The 11,418-nt window shown below is 58.5% G+C and overlaps 1 protein-coding gene across 1 annotated transcript in view; it reads right to left on the bottom strand.

Annotated features, from left to right (window-relative positions):
- The window catches only part of CHD8 (chromodomain helicase DNA binding protein 8), a gene marked incomplete at its 5' end in the record, with an annotated part of 35,423 nt that extends 24,443 nt beyond the window's left edge, over positions 1 to 10,980 (bottom strand). Inside the window, 17 exon segments of the mRNA XM_080571584.1 lie at positions 582 to 821; positions 928 to 1,053; positions 1,146 to 1,283; positions 1,381 to 1,464; positions 2,104 to 2,221; positions 2,607 to 2,662; positions 2,757 to 2,825; positions 2,971 to 3,165; positions 3,251 to 3,365; positions 5,190 to 5,566; positions 6,938 to 6,964; positions 6,966 to 7,175; positions 7,177 to 7,335; positions 10,381 to 10,418; positions 10,421 to 10,529; positions 10,591 to 10,648; positions 10,883 to 10,980. Coding sequence (XP_080427710.1) covers positions 582 to 821; positions 928 to 1,053; positions 1,146 to 1,283; positions 1,381 to 1,464; positions 2,104 to 2,221; positions 2,607 to 2,662; positions 2,757 to 2,825; positions 2,971 to 3,165; positions 3,251 to 3,365; positions 5,190 to 5,566; positions 6,938 to 6,964; positions 6,966 to 7,175; positions 7,177 to 7,335; positions 10,381 to 10,418; positions 10,421 to 10,529; positions 10,591 to 10,648; positions 10,883 to 10,980 — 2,217 coding nt within the window.
- Positions 10,981 to 11,418: the final 438 nt, after the last annotated feature.

The following is an 11,418-nucleotide window of genomic DNA, read 5'->3' on the forward strand; positions in this document are numbered from 1 at the left end:
CTCATCCTCCTTCCACCTTCAGGAGGTTCTCCAGGAGCTTCTGGAGGACCTAAAAACCACCCTCGGGAGCTTCTCTGGGAGCTTCAGGAGGACCTCAAAGCCACCCTTGACCTCCTACCATCTTCAAGAGGTTCCACGGGGGCTTCTGGAAGACCTAAAGCCACCCTCGCCCTCCTTCTACCATGAGGAAGTTCTCCGGGTGCTTTTGAGGGACCTCAAAGCCATCCTCGCCCTCCTTCTATCACCAGGAGGTTCTCCAGGAGCTTCTGGAGGACCTAAAAACCACCCTCGGGAGCTTCTCCGAGAGCTTTAGGAGGACCTCAAAGCCACCCTCATCCTCCTTCCACCTTCAGGAGGTTCTCCAGGAGCTTCTGGAGACCTAAAAACCACCTTTGGGAGGTTCTCCAGGAGTTTTTGGAGAACCTAAGAGTCACCCTCGCCCTCCCTCCACCACAGGAGCTTCCGGAGGACCTAAAAGCCTCCCTCGGGAGGTCCTCCAGGAGTTTTCGGAGGACCTAAGAGCTACCCTCGCCCTCCCTTCCACCACGGGAGCTTCCGGAAGACCCCGAAGCCGCCCGTACCCGCGAGTCCTTGCAGTACATCTCGTACTGCTGGATCATCTGCCGCGAGGCCAGGCTGCCGTGGTAGACGATGCTGTTCATCTCCGTCCAGGTGTTGAACTCCCGCTCCCAGTTGGTGATGGTGGAGAGGGGCGCGATGACCAGGAAGGGGCCGCGGATGCCCACGTTGTAGACCTCCTGCAGGAAGGCGATGGACTGGATCGTCTTGCCCAACCCCATCTCGTCGGCCAGGATGCAGTTCTGCCTGCGGGGTGGCACCGGGGACGCCGGGTTGGTGGCCCGTTGGCGGCCCGAAACCCTACGGGGACGGGCCCCGACCCCGTTTCCCCCTCCCCGCCCCGTTAACTCGCCTGTTGTACCAGTTGAAGAGCAACCAGTTGACCCCCTCCAGCTGATACTCCCGCAGCTGGTTGTGGTTCTTGTACTCGTGGGACAGCTCCAGCTTCTTCCAGGAGCCGGCTTGGGGGCGGGGCTTGTTTTTTGGGGGGGAAAAATTAAAAGATTAGGGGACGACGGAGCTGCCGCCACGGTGGGGAGGCGAGGAGAAGACGCGGCCGCTCTCACCAGGCGCTTGAGCTCGGGGTGCCGGGCCTGGATGCGCTTGAACTCGCCGATTTTCCCCTCGTCCACGTCTTCCTTCAGCTCCCAGGTGCTGTCCTCGTAGGGCAGGGAGCACCACTTCACCAGGTAGTAGACCACGGGCTGGAGGAGGAGGAACCCCAAAAGGACGGGGCCGTCAGGGGACGTCGTTTACGGGGTCGGGGGCCCGCCGCGTCCCCGTTCCTCCTTCCCCGCTCACCTCCCCGTTGTCCTTGTCGACGCTGTGCGACTCGTCCAGGATGCGGTCCACCTCCACGTAATCGGGGTTGAAAGGTTCCTCGTCCTTTATTTTTTTACGATTTTGTAAAAAAATAAGGCGGTGAGATACAAAGAATCCCCCCAAAAAACTCTTGAAAGCTGAGAATCCCCCAAAAACTCATCCCCGAACCCCCAAAATGTCCCCTCTGTTCCCAATCCCTTATTATTTTAGAAAAAAGATGTGGTGAGACGCAAAGAATCCCCAAAAAAACCTCTTGAGGGGTGAGAATCCCCCAAAAAACTCATCCCCGAGCCCCCAAAACATCCCCTCTGTTCCCGATCCTTTATTATTTTAGAAAAAAAGAGGTGGTGAGACGCAAAGAATCCCCCCAAAAAACTCTTGAAAGCTGAGAATCCCCCAAAAAACTCATCCCCGAGCCCCCAAAATGTCCCCTCTGTTCCCAATCCCTTATTATTTTTAAAAAAAAGAGGTGGTGAGACACAAAAAATCCCCCAAAAAACATCTTGAGGGGTGAGAATCCCCCAACAACTCATCCCCAAACCCCCAGAATGTTCTCTCTGTTCCCGATCCCTTATTATTTTAGAAAAAAGAGGTGGTGAGATACAAAAAATCCCCCCAAAAATGTCTTTAAGGGTGAGAATCCCCCAAAAAACTGATCCCCGAGCCCCCAAAAGCGCCCCCCCCGGCCCCAAAACCAGGCACCTCGTGGAAGAAGTGCCGCATCTGCGTCATCTTCGTCTTGAAGCGCTTCAGCTTCTGGTGGATCCTCTTGTCCTTCTCCAGCTGGTCGATGGTGGCCCACTCGCAGTGCAAGTAGGAGCTACCGCGCGATGGTAAACCGCCGAGTAAATCGCGAGTAAATCACCCGGACCCCCAAACATCCGCGGCGTCGACACCCCCACGGCACCCACCAAAAAAAAAATCCCCCGGCAACCCTCCAGCGAAGCTATTTTGGGCCAAAAAACCGCGATTTCAACCCCCGGCCTCTTATTAAAGGGGGTCGTCGCGTCCTAGAAGCACCCCAAGACGTCAACGGGTCGTCCCGTTGCACGTTGGGCTCATCTACGCGCCCCCCGGTTGGGTTTCTCCCCCCACCAACGCTGTAGAACTCTACAAGAAAACTAAAACCCCATAAAAAGACCCAAAAAAGGGTCTGAGAAGATGGCGAACCCCACCCCAAGCCTCCGCCTTGGCCGCCCACTTACTAATTCTTATATTTGACGAAAAACTCTTCGGATTCCGTAAACTGCCCCGACGGGAGCTGCAGGGAGCAAGGCGGGGGCGTCAACGTTGGCCAAACGCCGTCCCCCCCCCCCCCTCTTTTGGGGTCCCCCCCCACCCGGGGGGTCCCTCACCTCCTTCTTGACCACCCGCATGGAGAGGACCTTGTCCACGATGGCCGCGTCCTCCTCGCTGGGGTTCTCCTGGAGGAGGAGGAGGAGCAAACGGAGACGAAACGATGAAGCCCGCGGCGAAGGCGGAGCTAAAAACGGGACGCGAAGACCCCCACCACCACCCCCCAAAACCCGGGAGGGGGGGGGTTTAAAAAGAGAAGACCCCTCCCCGCACCACAAAAAACTGCATGGAGGGCAACGTCTCGCCCTCGGGCTCCGGTTCCGGGGCTGGGGGCTGCGGGGCCGGGGGCTGCTCGGGCCGCACGGGCCCCGTCACGTCCAGCTCCTCGTCCTCCTCGTCGTCGGTGATCTTGATGTCCAAGTCCTCGGTGTACTTCTTGCGCTTCACCTGCCGGTTGGAGCGCCGCTTCTGCAGGGAAGGAAGGAGGCGGTGAGGGGGGGCCGCGCCCCCGTGGAGACCCCCCCCCGGCCCCCAGTGGCCTTCATCTCCGTACCTGCACGCTGGTCTCCTCTTCCTCCCGCGGCGACTGCGCCGGCATCACCTCGGCGTCGGAGTTGTCGGAGGAGGCGTTGCGCTTCCGCTTCTTGCCCACCACCGGCGTGATGGTGCTGGGGGACATGGGGCGGGGGGTTAGGAGGACAGGGGACAGGCGGCTCGCCCGCGGGGTTGGCCCCACGGGCGGGGATTTGGGGCAAAAAGGCCAGGAATTGGGGCAACGGGGAGGAGGTCGGGGCAAAACGCGGGGAGGTTGACGATGAGAACCAAGGGTTGGGGGCAACGGGGGCGAGGGGTGGTGGGACGAGGGTTGGGGACAACGAGGCCCAAAGGTTGGGGTCAACGAAGCCAAAATTTGGGGTCAACGAGGCCAAAATTTGGGGTCAACGAGGCCAAAATTTGGTTTAGGGGCCAAAAACGCCGACGGTGGGTGCAACAGAACCAACGTTGGAGTCAACGATGAAGGTCAACGTTGGCCATGAGGGTCAACGATGGACATGATGAAGACCAAAGTTGGCCATGAAGGTCAACGATGGACATGACAAAGGTCAACGTTGGCCAAAAAGGTCAATGGCGGACATGATGAAGACCAAAGTTGGCCATGAAGGTCAACGATGGACATGATGATGGTCAATGTTGGCCATGAGGGTCAACGATGGACATGATGAACGCCAACGGTGGCCATTAGAGTCAACGATGGACATGACAAAGGTCAACGTTGGGCAAAAAGGTCAATGATGGACATGATGAAGACCAAAGTTGGCCATGAAGGTCAACGATGGACATGATGATAGTCAATGTTGGCCATGAGGGTCAACGATGGACATGATGAAGGCCAACGTTGGCCAAAAAGGTCAACAATGGACATGACGAAGGTCAACGATGGCCACAAGGGTCAATGATGGCCACCACGAATACCAATGTTGGCCTCAAGGGTCAATAATGGACATGAGAAGGGTCAATGTTGGCCATGAAGGTCAACGATGGCCACCACGAAGACCAACGATGGCCACAAAGGCTCAACGATGGCCACCACAAAGACCAACGATGGCCACAAGGCTCAACAATGGTCTCAATGATGACCAACGTTGGCTACAAATGTCAACGATGGCCACCACAAAGACCAACGATGGCCACAAAGGCTCAACGAAGGCCACCACGAAGACCAACGATGGCCACAAGGCTCAATGATGGCGTCAACGATGGCCAACGATGGCCACCACGGAGACCAACGATGGCCACAACGGTCAACGATGGCCACAAGGCTCAACGATGGCCACTACAAAGACCAATGTTGGCCACAAAGGCTCATCGATGGCCTCAACGATGGTCAACTTTGGCCACAAAGGTCAACAATGGCCACCACGAAGACCCACGTTGGCCACAAAGACTCAACGATAGCCTCAACGATGACCAACGTTGGCTACAAAGGTCAACGATGGCCACCACGAAGACCAACGATGGCCACAAAGGCTCAACGATGGCCACCACGAAGACCCATGCTGGCCACAAAGGCTCAATGATGGCCACCACGAAGACCCATGCTGGCCACAAAGGTCAACAATGGCCACCACAAAGACCCACACTGGCCACAAAGGCTCAACGATGGCCACCACGAAGACCCATGTTGGCCACAAAGGCTCAACGATGACCACCACGAAGACCAACGATGGCCACAAAGGTCAACGATGGCCACCATGAAGACCAACGATGGCCACAAAGGCTCAACGATGGCCACCATGAAGACCAACGATGGCCACAAAGGCTCAACGATGGCCACCATGAAGACCCACGTTGGCCACAAAGGCTCAATGATGGCCACCACAAATACCAACGATGGCGACAAAGGCTCAACGATGGCCACCACAAAGACCAACGATGGTCACAAAGGTCAACGGTGGCCACCGTTTGGCTACAAAGGCCCACCCCGTCCTCACCTGGGTTTGCTGCGCCCCTTGCTCTTGCCGGAGCCCCCCTGCCCCTTGCCCTTGCGGGGCCGCTCCTCCTTGGGACCGCCACGCTCGCCGGCCCCTTTCCGCCGCCGCTTGCGCTCGCCCTCCTCCTCGGGCCGGACGCTGGGCAGCTCGTCCTCGTTGAGGACCCGGGGGATGTTCTGCTCGCCCCGGGCGCGGGCGCGGGCGATGGCCTCGGCCACGATGCGGTTGGCTTTCTCCTGCTTCTTCTGGTGCTCCAGCTTGCGGCTCTCCTCCGAGGCGCCCCGCGAGCCGGGGGGGCCGGCCAGGGCGGCCACCTCGGTGCTGCTGAGGACTTTGACCACCGACAAGCCCGCCGAGCCGCCCTGCGACGAGCCCGCCTGCGAGGGGGGGGGGGGGGAGACAATCCCAAAATGGAGGGGCCTCTCCGGTGTGATAGGTTCTCCGTGGAGGACAACCCAAATGCGCTCTTCTCCACCCCAAAACCAACCCAATGGCATTTATCCCACACAAAACCAATGCAAATATGCTCATTTCTACCCAAAAACAACCCAAATGTACTCTTCTCTACCCAAAACCAACTTAACTGTGCTCATCTCCACTCAAAAACAACCCATCAGCATTTATCCTACTCAAAACCAACCCAAATGCGCTCATTTCTACCCAAAACTAACCCAAATGCGCTCATTTCTACCCAAAACCAGCCCAAATGTGCTCATCTCTACCCAAAAACAACCCAAATGTGCTCATCTCTACCCAAAAACAACCCAAATGTGCTCATTTCTACCCAAAACCAACCCAAATGTGCTCATCTCTACCCAAAAACAACCCAAATGTGCTCTTCTCCACCCCAAAATCAACCCAACGGCATTTATCCTACCCAAAACCAACCCAAATGTGCTCTTCTTCACCCAAAACCAACTTAATTCCGCTCATCTCCATCCCCAGAACCAGCCCAAATGCGCTCATTTCTGCCCAAAACCAACCCAAATGCGCTCATTTGTACCCAAAAACAACCCAAATGTGCTCATTTCTACCCCAAAACAACCCAAATGTGCTCATTTCTACCCAAAACCAACCCAACGATGCTCATCTCCATCCAAAACCAACCCAAATGTGCTCATTTCTACCCAAAAACCAACCCAAATGTGCCCATCTCCACCCAAAACCAACCCAACTGCGTTTATCCCACCCAAAACCAACCCAAAAGTGCTCATCTCCACCCCAAAACAACCCCAAGCCCTCCTCCCACCCAAAACCACCCTACGATGCTCATCCCACCCCAAACCCCCTCCTCCCACCCCAAAACCCCTTATTTCACCCCAAAACAACCCAACGATGTCCCACCCCACCCCAAAACCACCCAACAATGCCCATCCCACCCAACACCGCTCTTCTTCACCAAAATCACCCCAAAACCCCTCCTCCCACCCCAAAACCCCCCCAAAACCCCCTCCTCCCACCCCAAAACTTTTCCTCACCCCAAACCCCCGAAACCCCTCCTCCCGCCCCAAAACCCCCCCAACCCCCCTCCCCCTGCCCCAAAACCCCCCAACCCCCCTTCTCCCACCCCAAAACCCCCCAAACCCCCTCTTCCCACCCCAAACCCCCCCGAAACCCCCTCCTCCCGCCCCAAAACCCCCCGAAACCCCCTCCCCCCGCCCCAACCCCCTCCCCTCCCCCCCCTGCCCCCCCAAACCCCCTCGTTTCCCCCCAAAACCCCCCCAAAACCCCCCCCGCCCCAAACCCACCTGCGGCTGCAGCACCACCTTGAGCGGGCACCGTCAGGCGCTGCCCCGCGCCCCCCACCACCTGCGGCACCACCGCCACCGGGGCCGCCCCGCCGCCGGCGTTGGGGGGCTGCTGGAGGAGCTGGATTTTGGGGGGGGTCGCGGCACCCCCCCCCGCCTTGCCCGGGGGTCCGGGCGCGGGGGGCTGCTGGACCTGCAGCTGGATGGTGACCACCTTGGCCGGTTGCCCCGGTGCCCCCCTTGGACTGGCCCAGGGCGGCCAGCTGGTTGCCCTGCAGGACGATCTTGCCGGGGAGGCTACCGAGGACCAGGTGGCGTTGGCCCTGGGGGGGCGCCGCCGAGCCGCCCCCAGCCGCGGGGGGTTGTTGGAGGACCAGGGTGATGCGTTTCGATTCGCCCTGCAAGATTTTTGGGGGCGCGAGGGGGGGGGGTTACGGGGGGAGAAATACGCCAGAGAGCCCGAAAAAAAACGAGCCCGGAGAACCCGAAAACACCCAAATGCGGACACCCCAAAACATCCAAACCCCAAAGACCCCAAAAAAAACAACCCCGGAGACCCCAAAACCCAACCCCGGAGACCCCAAAACCCAAAGAACCCCAAAAAAAAACGAGCCCGGAGAACCCAAAAAAAACGAGCCCAGAGAAGCCAAAAACACCCAAATGTGGAGACCCCAAAACAGCCAAACCCCAAAGACCCCAAAAAAACAACCCCGGAGACCCCAAAACCCAACCCGAAAGACTCCAAAACGCCCAGCCCCAGAACACCCAAAAAAAACGAGCCCGGAGAACCCAAAAACACCCAAATGCAGAGACCCCAAAACAGCCAAACCCCAGAGACCCCCAAAAAAACAACCGCAGAGACCCCAAAACCCAACCCGGAAGACCCCAAAAGAAATAATCCTGGAGACCCCAAAAAAAACAAGCCCAGAGACCCCAAAACCCAAACCCAAAGAACCCAAAAAAAAACGAGCCCGGAGAACCCAAAAACACCCATATGCGGACACCCCAAAACATCCAAACCCCAAAGACCCCCAAAAAAACAACCCCAGAGACCCAAAACCCAACCCGGAAGACCCCAAAACCCAACCCTGGAGACCCCCCAAAAAAACGAGCCCGGAGAACCCAAAAACACCCAAATGCGGACACCCCAAAACATCCAAACCCCAAAGACCCCAAAAAAAAACAACCCCGGAGACCCCAAAACCCAACCCCGGAGACCCCAAAACCCAAAGAACCCAAAAAAAACGAGCCTGGAGAACCCATAAACACCCAAATGCGGAGACCCCAAAACAGCCAAACCCCAAAGACCCCAAAAAAACAACCCCGGAGACCCCAAAACCCAACCCGAAAGACCCCAAAACGCCCAGCCCCAGAGAACCCCAAAAAAATGAGCCCGGAGAACCCAAAAACACCCAAATGCAGAGACCCCAAAACAGCCAAACCCCAGAGACCCCAAAAAAAACAACCACAGAGACCCCAAAACCCAACCCGGAAGACCCCAAAAGAAATAATCCTGGAGACCCCAAAAAAAACAACCGCGGAGACCCCAAAACCTAATCCTGAAGACCCCAAAACCCAAACCCAAAGACCCCCAAAAAAACGACCCCGGAGAACCCAAAAACACCCAAATGCGGACACCCCAAAACATCCAAACCCCAAAACCCCCCAAAAAACAACCCCGGAGACCCCAAAACCCAACCCTGAAGACCCCAAAACCAGCCCCAGAGAACCCAAAAAAAACAAGCCCAGAGAACCCAAAAACACCCAAAATGGAGACCCCAAAACAGCCAAACCCCCAAAGACCCCAAAAAAAACAACTCCGGAGACCCCAAAACCCAAACCCAAAGACCCCAAAACCCAACTCTGAAGACCCCCAAAAAAACGAGCCCGGAGACCCCAAAACCCAACCCCGTAGACCCCAAAACCCAACCCTGAAGACCCCGAAGACCCCAACCCAAAAACCCCGACCCCAATGACCCCAACAACCCCAAAGACCCCAACCCGAAGACCCCGACCCAACGACCCCAAACCCAGTGACCCCAAAAACCCCAACGACGAAACCCCAAAGACCCCAAGCCGAAGACCCCGAAGACCCCAAGCCAAAGACCCCCAAAAACCCCAATGACCCTAAACCGAAGACCCCAACCCGAAGACCCAAATCTGAAGACCCCCAACCCCAAGACCCCAAAGACCCCAAAACCCCAAGGCCCCAAATCCCCCAATGACCCCGAAGACCCCAACCCAAAGACCCCCAAAACCCCAATGACCCTAAACCGAAGACCCCAACCCGAAGACCCAAATCTGAAGACCCCCAACCCCAAGACCCCAAAGACCCCAAAACCCCAAGGCCCCAAATCCCCCAATGACCCCGAAGACCCCAACCCAAAGACCCCCAAAACCCCAATGACCCTAAACCGAAGACCCCAACCCAAAGACCCAAATCTGAAGACCCCCAACCCCAAGACCCCAAAGACCCCAAAACCCCAAGGCCCCAAATCCCCCAATGACCCCGAAGACCCCAACCCAAAGACCCCCAAAACCCCAATGACCCTAAACCGAAGACCCCAACCCGAAGACCCAAATCCGAAGACCCCCAACCCCAAGACCCCAAAGACCCCAAAACCCCAAGGCCCCAAATCCCCCAATGACCCCGAAGACCCCAACCCAAAGACCCCCAAAACCCCAATGACCCTAAACCGAAGACCCCAACCCGAAGACCCAAATCTGAAGACCCCCAACCCCAAGACCCCAAAGACCCCCAAAACCCCAAGGCCCCAAATCCCCCAATGACCCCGAAGACCCCAACCCAAAGACCCCCAAAACCCCAATGACCCTAAACCGAAGACCCCAACCCGAAGACCCAAATCTGAAGACCCCCAACCCCAAGACCCCAAAGACCCCAAAACCCCAAGGCCCCAAATCCCCCAATGACCCCGAAGACCCCAACCCAAAGACCCCCAAAACCCCAATGACCCTAAACCGAAGACCCCAACCCGAAGACCCAAATCCGAAGACCCCCAACCCCAAGACCCCAAAGACCCCAAAACCCCAAGGCCCCAAATCCCCCAATGACCCCGAAGACCCCAACCCAAAGACCCCCAAAACCCCAATGACCCTAAACCGAAGACCCCAACCCGAAGACCCAAATCTGAAGACCCCCAACCCCAAGACCCCAAAGACCCCAAAACCCCCAGACCCCAAATCCCCCAAAGACCCCAAAACCCCAACCCAAAGCCCCCACCCAAATCCCCCAAATCCCCCAACCCCATAACCCCCCAAACCCCAAAACCCCCCCCAAAACCCCAAATCCCCCCCAAACCCCCCCAAAACCCCAAATCCCCCCCAAATCCCCCCCGAAACCCCCTCAAATCCCCCCCCCAAAACCCCAAATCCCCCCCAACCCCCCCAAAACCCCAAAAAAAACCCCGTAACCCCCCCCTCACCTGCCCCGGCGCCGAGGTGAGCGTGACGGCCCGGTTTTAGGGGCGCCCCCCCCGCCCCCCCCGGCTTTTAGGGGCTGCAGCACCAACTGCTTGACGGGGGGGCGGCCCCCCCCGCCCCCCCCGGACCCTATAACCGCCCCCCCCCGACCCTATAACCCCCCCCGGCCCCGTTACCGCCCCTATAGGGCCGCCGGCCCCCCCGGGCCTTACGGGGGGGGCGGGGAGGACTTTGGCCAAGGTGATTTTGCCCCCGTTGACCCCCCCGGGGCTTATAGGGGAATTTTGGGGGGGGGGGGGGGCGCTTTTAGGATGACGATTTTTGGGGCGGGGGGCGGCCGACACCCCCCATAAAGGGGTTGCCCTGGGCTCAGCACCTCGGGGTTTTGGGGTTGCGGGGGGGGGGGGGTTGTGGGGCGGGGGGTGGGGGCTTCGTTTTGGGGGGGCTGCGGGGGCGGCGGGGGGGGGCGCGGGGTCGTTTTGGGGGGCCGGGGGGGGGCCCAACCCCAAAGCCTCCTCTATAGGGTCGCGGGCGTCGTCGCCCAGGGGGTCGAGCCCGAAAAGATTGGGGTCGTCGAAGAGGTCCATGATGGGGTCGGCCATCTTCGGGGTGTCCCCCCCACCCCCCCCCTTTTTTTTTTTGGGGGGGGCCCCCCACGCCCCCCCCTTTTTTTTCTATAGGGTCTCGGATCCTCCCCCCCCCCCCCCCCCCCCCCAAGCACGAGGAGATTTCGGGGGGGGCGACGGACGGACGGCGGCTTTTGGGGTCCGGGCCTGTAGGGGAAAAAGAAACGGGGTGAGGAGGGCGGCCCTATAAATTTTTCGGGTGTCCACCCCCCCGGATTTAAATATAGGGGGGGGCGGGGTGAGCCCCCCCTAAAATATATAGGGGGGACCCCCCCCCCCGATCCTATAGGGCCCGTAGGGGAAAAAGAAAGGGGGTGAGGAGGGCGGCCCTATAAATTTTTGGGGTCCCCCCCCCCCCGGATTTAAATATAGGGGGGGGGCGGGGTGAGCCCCCCCTAAAATATATAGGGGACC

The sequence above is a fragment of the Anser brachyrhynchus genome (assembly GCF_964034855.1).
Source record: "Anser brachyrhynchus genome assembly, chromosome: 34".
NCBI lineage: Eukaryota > Metazoa > Chordata > Aves > Anseriformes > Anatidae > Anser > Anser brachyrhynchus.